The 8,946-nt window shown below is 41.0% G+C and overlaps 1 protein-coding gene across 1 annotated transcript; it reads left to right on the forward strand.

Moving 5' to 3' along the window:
• The first annotated feature begins 2,730 nt into the window (after nt 1-2,730).
• Nucleotides 2,731-4,977, forward strand: chac1 (ChaC, cation transport regulator homolog 1 (E. coli)). The gene is made up of 3 exons (XM_067571898.1): nt 2,731-3,392; nt 3,543-3,578; nt 3,700-4,977. Exons 1-3 carry the CDS (start codon nt 3,225-3,227, stop codon nt 4,219-4,221), a joined length of 726 nt encoding a protein of 241 aa, XP_067427999.1. The 5' UTR covers nt 2,731-3,224; the 3' UTR covers nt 4,222-4,977.
• The last annotated feature ends 3,969 nt before the right edge of the window (nt 4,978-8,946 follow it).

The raw sequence follows: 8,946 nt of genomic DNA on the forward strand, positions 1-8,946 counted from the left end.
TTCAGGAAACCACCTCAAAACATGTGAGAGAGCAGACAAACACTCCAATCAGCACCATTTATTGTCAAGTAGGAAAAGGAAAAATCTGTGAAATGATGTCATAAGACGAGAATCAAGAAGCAGATTTGAAATTCCAATCTTTTTATCACTTTATGCAAATGAGGAGTTCCTCGACAAAACAAGAGTCTAAAACTGCTACTTTGCTCTGGCTCCGGCTTTCTTTCACGTCTTCATACATATTTTGTAAAACTTCATTTGGCTCTTGACCACGCATGATTTTGGACATATATGTGTCTTCAGGTTAAACTGATACATGGTGTGATGCTGTTATGCAGTGTTGTGTAACCTTGCCTCCTCCTGGGCTTGTAGCCGTCTCATTAATTAACACTAGGTGTCAGTAAGAAACCCACACACAGGACATAAGTGGCCAGTCCATGCCAAAATTATACCTCAGGCACACTGAAGTCTAGAGCTACATAATTAGACAACTTTATTGAGATTTAAAACATGCAAACATGCTTATTCTGATTTATATGATGTTGCATTCATCCATAAATTTAAAAAAAATCATTAAACATACAATTATTCAGATAAACCTACTGGAACAATTTGAGACATTTCTAAAAGATCTGTGTGCAGTTGTATTCTGTAGGATCTTAATGTTTATTTCGTCATCATACTTATATGACAACCCCCACCCCTCACTGCTTCAGGAATGTTACAGTAAACATGTCAGTATCTTGTTTTTCTGGATATACTTCATGTCTTGTGAGCTGGAACACTGAGAATGCACGGTAGGGTAAATTCCACACAAGTGAAGGTTGTGGGCTTGAAATGACCTATTTTGAATATATCTGTTAGACAGCAAAGACAAATAGACAGGTGGGTCATTCATAAATACACTAGTGAAGAAGCAGTGCACTAGCTAACAGGCAGAGCTGGCAGTGAGGCATTTAGTGGCCCTGTGATACTATAGCTGCAGGCATGAGGAATGGATGGACATCAAAGGCCAAAGCATGATGGGATGGGAGCTTGTGCATGACACGGGGTTGCCCGAAAGGCCAGCATTGTATGGTGCTTTAGCTTTATGAAGAGCTGATACAGTTGTCTGCCCTCTTATCAAGGCAGATAATGCCAGCTATTTATAGATAATCTATTAATTGAGCACAGATGAGCCTCTGCTATCATATCGGATCCACCAATCTTGATCATCTTCCTGTGTGTTTGTTGGGTCTCCACTGCGGTTAGTGTTTTGGCGGTTTTGATTCACAAATGCACGTGGGTTGTTCACGATCTAAACCTGGTGTCGAGGCTCCAGGGGCCTTGAAAGCTCCGTGCTTATCTGTCAACGGGCTTGTGGTAAAACAATAAACCTTGTTGGAGATACGCACTACTAAAGCACCATATCAACCTCTGTCTTAAAACAATATTCACGTGTCCAAATGACAGTGACACATGTTTTTTCTTGCTGTAATCATTCCTCCTGGCCAATAAAAGATCCCTTCATGATGCACTTACAACGAAAGTGATCGGGGCCAAAATCCACAAGCCTCCTTCTGTGTAAAATATGTATTTAAAAGTTTATCTGAAGCTTCATATTAGCTTCAGATAAACTTTAAAACGCCATCCAAATTAGTCAAATCAAATAGATATCTTTAAGCGTTACAGTGCGCTCCTTGATCTTGAGGCCCTGTCATGAAGAGGGGAGTATCGGACCTTCAAGAATGTAAGAATGCTATACACATTGCACAAGGGAGTGGAAGGAACAGGGACCAGCAGACCATGTCTGCCCCGTGCTATCCCGAGAGAAAGACAGAAATCCTGCGTTCCTTTTATTAACCTTGATTTGGCTGTCCAAGTAGGATGCTTGTTGAGTACAGTATATAAAAAGGCACTGCCATGTGTGGTTACAAAGGTGGATTTAGTTTTAGATTTGAAATGATAGCTGACCCAGTGGTGACCATCATATGTGGCCTGTCAAAGTTACCCTTCCTGCTGTAGGTATAAAAACATTACAATGTCCAACCTGTATTTGTACATTATAAAGAATACATTTGACAGTAAAAATAACTGCCCACCTCGCTTTATCAGATTTCTCTCTTGTTCTGGAGGAAATGATTTAGGAGTGAAGTGAGGGATCCTCAGTGGTAGGTGACCTTTGTCTTGGTATTTGATCTTTGAGCTACGTCACTAGATTAAAGCCCTCTCAATCCCTGGCTCATGTAAACATCCATGTAGGGTGCTAATCAACAGACTCACATTTCATGACTGTGTTTGGTCATTTAATTTATTTTGAGTTTAACTTAAATATAATTTTGACACATATTATACACACGCATCTGACACCGTCCTATTTAGGACCCTGCCCTGTATCCCATCTGATGCAACGTCTTGGTTTGTTGCCCTGTTGCAGCTGCTCTGTAATGCTGTGGGAAGTTGCATCAGCCAGAACAGTAAACCACATTGAAATATCTTCGGAGAATGACAACACGGGCGACCAATCATAAATTGAGTCAATTGAAGTGACAGTTCATCGGCCAATCCTGTTATGGTAGGAGTGTGCGGCTCACATAAAATTTTAGCCAATAGTGTAACGAGTTTGGCTTGAAAGTCCTGCCTTATTCAGCGCACCAACATCTTATTGGGTAAAAAAACGTACCTTAATTCCTATTGGTCAAAAATACAGAAGTGGATACGCCCAATTGCCCTGGCTGTATAAATAGATGAGCACAGCTTCGCCATGTTATCGAGGAAACACTTCAAATCACTGCCGCTTGAAGACAAAGGCCGGGCTAACAGTAAGGTGTTTGAAACGCTAAAATTATCTAATCAGGCCTCGATCGTTTCATTCGTTAGTCTTAAAGTCGAGTTTTCACTGGCTGGCGGAGCAGCCGGCCAAAGCGGTTTTTGACATTTTTAATTGATCTGAAGGCCAAGGCGGCTGCCATGGATTTTTAAGGCATAATGCGGCACCACTAATGCAATGGCAATGCATCGTGCACAGAAAAATCAACCGCGAAACTCCATCTTCGCAACTGCCAAGCAGTTGGGCTCCAATACCGTCCGCGGTATACCGGCGAGCCAACCGGTGCCTCTACTACTGGACCGGAGGAAGCTGACGCTAGCTAGCTAGTCGCCTTAGCTCAACAGTGGTTGAAAGAGAGAGAGAGGGAAAAAAGTGATCCATAAATTCATCTCAACGTCGTCAAACACTACCGAACAAAATGAAGTCTGACATAATCCCCGAGAAGAGAAGCCTGTGGATCTTCGGGTACGGGTCACTGGTGTGGAAACCTGACTTCGAGTACAAGAGGAGCAAAGTCGGTTACATTCAAGGCTACAAGAGACGCTTCTGGCACGGAGATAACTTCCACCGCGGAAACGACGAGACGGTAAGATTCAGAGTGTATTTGCTTACTTTGGCACATGATGATTTGCTTGTGTTGTTGGCAAACCAGCCGCTGTGATGCTGCTGGTTGTGGCCTGACTACCAGGCGTTGTCCATGACGCAAGACTTATTTCTCTTCTTCTTCTCTCTGCAGCCCGGAAGAGTGGTGACTCTAATCAAGGATGATGACGTAAGTGGAAAGCCCTACTTCCTATTGGTTTACTGGAGTTTCCAAGCTTCAAGGGTTCATTGTTATCTCTCCCCTCTGAATCATATGTCTTAACAAGTTTTTTTATTTTTTCTTGTCACAGGCCAGCACTTGGGGTGTGGCGTTCGAGGTGACCGGCGCTCAAGTGGAGAAGTCCCTGCAGTACCTGAATGTGCGTGAGACGGTCTGCGGTGGCTACATCACCGAGATGGTTGATTTCTTCCCCGAGGGGGAGGATCAGTCTCCAGTTCAGGCGCTGGTGTACATCGCCACCGCTGACAACGCTCTCTACCTGGGGAAGGCCAGCCCAGCGGAGATTGCTGCCCAGATCGTTATGTGCAGAGGGAAGACGGGCCACAACCTGGAGTACCTGCTCCGACTGGCAGAGTTCATGAGGAGCAGCTGCCCACAGGTGGAGGACCATCACCTGTTCTCCATCGAGGCAGCAGCCATGACCATGGTGGTCTATCTGTTTCTGTTGGTAGCCCAGTGGCTTGTACCCTTTGTCTCACTAGCTAATAGTGGATACATGCGCAAAACACACAAACACACACCCACAACACTGAAGCTTTTCATCAGTCATGCGGTCCAACTCTACATTATGATGTTAAAAATATATTCATAACTACCATGCAGTGTTATTGAATGCTACTGAAGTAGGGGTGTAACGGTACGTGAATTCGTCCCAAATGATCACGGTTCGGTAAGCAGCATGTTACTGTTGTAGCTGCTGGAGGTGGAGCTAGTTTCAACTACTTCAGATACAATTGGACCATAAATCGGCATAAAGCAGGTGTCCTGACTCCTTGCAAGAAACAGGTCATATTCCTTTTTCCACTGCAGCAAAACTAAACTGTCAGTAAAAGTTACAATCGATGAGTCATTGTTGGATCTTTACATTTGTCAAAATGTAAGACCAAAATGTTACATCCCCACCCCCCCGCTGTGCCGAACTGTGAACCCAGTGTACCGTTATACCCCTATACTGAAGTGATAACAAAAGGGAAGTGTGACACTTAAGTGGAGTTAGTTTTGTTTTTTTTCCTGAAGCATGACCTCATGTTTACATTGTAATGTAAAGCCTGGTGCTTTTTTTTACATGAGTTGCAATATCAATGAATTGTTGCCTGTAAACATCTGTGCAGTTCTGTTTCATAAAATGCACATCGACCTTTTTTTTTTTTTTTTTTTTTAATTTGCACAGTTCAAATTCCGTCCAGTCCATTCAGACGGTATAGAAATTAATTGTAGCAGTTCAACCTATTCGCAATTCACCAAACGGCTGCTGTGATGATTTTTATGGTGCAGACCTGTTCTTTTTAAAAAGTTGCTTGTAGTAACTTTTCCATTCACTGTAAAGGCAAATAAAAGATAAAAATCACTTTTGTTGTTTGTCTTAACTCATGTGAGTAAGTGGGATGTGTCCTCCTTTTCTGTAATCTAATGCCAGCCAACATCTTGTGCTGATTGTATCAACGCTTGGATATGGCTTGTTAAATTACACGCCTTTAATCTCTGAAGATGCGTGCAGTATAAAACGGTACCTTTTTTTTCATCTGGAAGATGGGGGAGTATTGTGTATTCACATCCATCTCTGGAAAAGCTGTAATGGCTGACTTACAAAATCGCATGGCCAAAATCATCCTGTTAACAATCAAGATATATCTGAGGTGTCACAAGATTAAGGGGGCGGGGGGGGGGGGGGGGCGAATAGACTTTTTTTTAAACAGATTTTCTGTAATTTGTGCCTTTTTCCAAGGTAAAACTGAACATTTTGACCTCTATATCTTTAAAAATGCTTGAAATTAAACAATCTGAGAAGGAAACAACAACACAAACTTATATAACTTGCAGTGAAAGGAGACACTGTTTTCTTTTGACGGGTCACAAAGTAAAACACAGTTCTATATAAAATATCAGTGGAGATGTGGATATGTCAGCTGTGTACACATGCCACATTTGATAGCCATACTGTACATGCCTGGGGCTTGTTCCAAGAAACAGGCTTACAGAGTTACACGTACCTAGATTACCTTCCTTTTCCCATCAGTTCCACTTTAACTGGGTTTTATTCAGCAGTATTATCCAGATAACTCAATAAACCAGCTTTTTGGAACAGGTCCCTGGACTACATATATACAAACATACATTGGACACTCCCAAACATTGGCCGGAGCAGCTTGTACCTTGGATGGGATTCAAGTCAAGAGTCTATCTAGGTGCACAGGCTTATATAACTGCTGGCCGGGAACAAGCCCAGACCTGGAAGTCCTGTGTTTACAGTCTGCTCCGTGGTCATGTCAGAGTGCACCAGGAAGAACACGCTGAGGCACTCATCTAGATGAAATCTCACTGGCCCTGCACCAATCCATGTGAAAATATACTGCTGTCAATTCAGGTGCACTTCAAAACATTGATGTCTCAGACCTTTGCAACCCAGAAAATTTGAAATAGATTACCTTGGTTGGGTTGTGTGTGGGGTGCTGAGGTTAGATGTTATGTACAATGTATCTGTTAAAGGGTCAGTTCACCTAAAATTTAAAAGAAAAAAAAACTTCCCTATCCCTACGGCTGTTTACAGTGCCAGGAATTTTAATGTCTTCCTCTAAAATTTCTGCTTTCATTACAATATAATGCAGCTGAATAAAGGACTGAAAAATTACATCTGGAAAACTCGACAGCAACATGTTTTCCAAGAACAATGTCCCAGTTCCTGAGACCTCACTGTCAACAATTTTCCGAGGGACTATTTTTAAGTAGAAAGTAGTTCCAATAAAAACTGTCCACAGTGAGGTCTGTGGATTATCCACAGTAGCCAAATCATTTTTTTCTGGAAAAACATTTAATTTTTGAATGTTGGAGCACCATAAATGAAATTAGGACTGGACAGGGAGGTATTCCAAATAGGATTATGTTTTTGAATGTTGCCTAAAATAGAAAACCACAGGTGGTGGAAGAAGTATGCAGATCCTTTACTTAAGTAAACGTCTCAATGTAATAATGTGAAAATACTCCATTGTAAATAAAAGTCCTACATGAAAATCCTATTTAAGTAAAAGTACATAAGTATCAGAAGCAAAATGTAGTTAAAGTATTGCAGTGAAAGTAGTGGTTTGGTCCCTCTGATTGATATATTATTATATATGACATCATTACATTATTAATAGTGAAGCATCAGTGTGTAAGCAGCATGTTACTGTTGTAGCTGCTGGAGGTGGAGCTAGTTTGAACTACTTTATATACAGTTAGCTAGTTTGGTTCAGTGGTTCCCAACCTAGTGGTTGGACCCCACCAAAGGGTCACCAGATAAATCTGGGGGGTCTTGAGATGATTAATGGGAGAGGAAAGAAGAAAGAACAAAGTTCAAATACCCAAATCTATTTTCAGTTTTTGGACTTTTTCCCTAATCTATTTTTAGTGAAATACTGGATCATTTGAACATTTATTGAAATGAAACCTTGTGAGAAGTTTAGAGGGAAAAATCAAGATTTGGAGGAGCTGTTAAAAACTCATAGATATCTGAAATGTGACCCCGACTACACACTGCTTTTGGTAAGATGTCAAAAGCCAAAAAGGTTGGAAACCACTGGTTTAATCTTTAACAATGTGTTGTATTTTAAAAACTTGTTATATTATCCATTGTGTCAAATCTTCATCTGAAAAGTAACTAAAGCTGTCGAATAAAAGTACCTCATAATTGACTTAAGTACAGTACTTGACTAAATGTACTTTCCACCACTGTAACTGTGTGTAGTGTTTTGCAAAAACTGAGTGCGAAGCAAAATATGTGGTTGTAGTTGGTTGGCATATTTGGTGAAGGGATTCAGTATGGCCTTCAGGTTTCAGTGACTGTTGAGTCTCAACAAGCATGTTTCTAAAACTCTGTGATTGCAGGTGTCAGAGGGGAGACGTCTGAGACTTGAATCTCGCCAACAAGGATAAGCAGTCTTTACAGGATAGTTGCCAAAGACAGCAAAGTTATGGTTTTAAAAAAAAAGCCAAAGTTGATTCAATACCTCTGTGATAGTCTCAACAAAAACAGTTTTTGAGCTTTATAGAGGTGATATTTATAGCAGGGCCATTTCTGAAGCCACCACACAAAGTTACATAACTTGTGGTAAGAACCCCTGAGCAATAGAGGAAAGTGATATGGTCTGATGAACTGTTTCTTACCCTTGCACTGCATGCTGAAGGGTGCTCTTCAGCTGGCAGATATCATTTTCTCCTGTGATATATGAGCATCCATCTTGTTATTACCTCTGGTGACTGTTTTGTAGAGCCAAGGAATAAGAAGCCGTTTTACAGGACTGGTCACCACAGCTTCATGAATATCAGGACTACGTCAAACTCATGATATGGCCTCTAAAATCTCCATCAACCCATTTTCAGAAGTAATCAGTTCTTTAAAAGTGCAGTGTGTAGAATTTAGAGGCATCTAGAGGAGCGGACTTGGGAGAAATGTAATATAATATTCATAAATATGTTTTAATTAAGTGTATAATCACCTGAAAATAAGACTCATTGTGTTTTTCTTATCTTAGAATGAGCCCTTTATATCTACATAGGGAGCGGGTCCTCTTCCACGGAGGCTGCCATGTTGCATCACTATGTTTGTACAGTAGCCCAGAACGGACAAACCAAACACTGGCTCTAGAGAGGGCCTTTTGCATTTTTTAGCGAGTTTGCATGTAGGTTCTCCTACATGCCTGGAGGGGCAGGATGAGGGGAGGTGTATTCAGTTTGTTGTAATCTGCAACCTCACCGCTAGATGCCACTAAATCCTACACACTGGTCCTTTAAGTTAAACCGTAGCCAAGTGTGGCCTTCCTCTTTATTAAGTTCTTTATAATCACATATTGTTCTTGTTTCCATTATTTTACCCATCCTTTGTTGATTAATATGATTGCACCAAGTTTACTTATCCCCTAGTATACTACTGTGCTGAACAACAATGCAGATTTAAAGCAAGACTATGTAACTTTTCCTGAATATTGGCCACTGTGGCTACAAGTAACATTTATGGGATAATGGCAAATTTTGAAACTCAGAGTAAGTGTCACAAGTAGAGAAGAGTCATAGACAGCAAACTGAATCTGGACTGTCTGTAACGGCAATGTCTATCATAAGTTTGCTAACATTGGCCACCATAAGCTACTGCTCATACCAGACCACGCAAGACTGTAGCAGCAAAAGTCCTGAGTTGAATTGAGGGTTTCTTTTATTATATTATATACATATATATATAAGAATTCAACACTAAATTTGTAGGAAGAATGTGTTATTTTGTCTTTCAAATGTTACGTACTGTCGCTTTAAGTGAGCAAAAATCATTACAAACAAACAGGACGGC

This window comes from Thunnus thynnus, chromosome 18, assembly GCF_963924715.1.
Source record: "Thunnus thynnus chromosome 18, fThuThy2.1, whole genome shotgun sequence".
Lineage (NCBI taxonomy): Eukaryota > Metazoa > Chordata > Actinopteri > Scombriformes > Scombridae > Thunnus > Thunnus thynnus.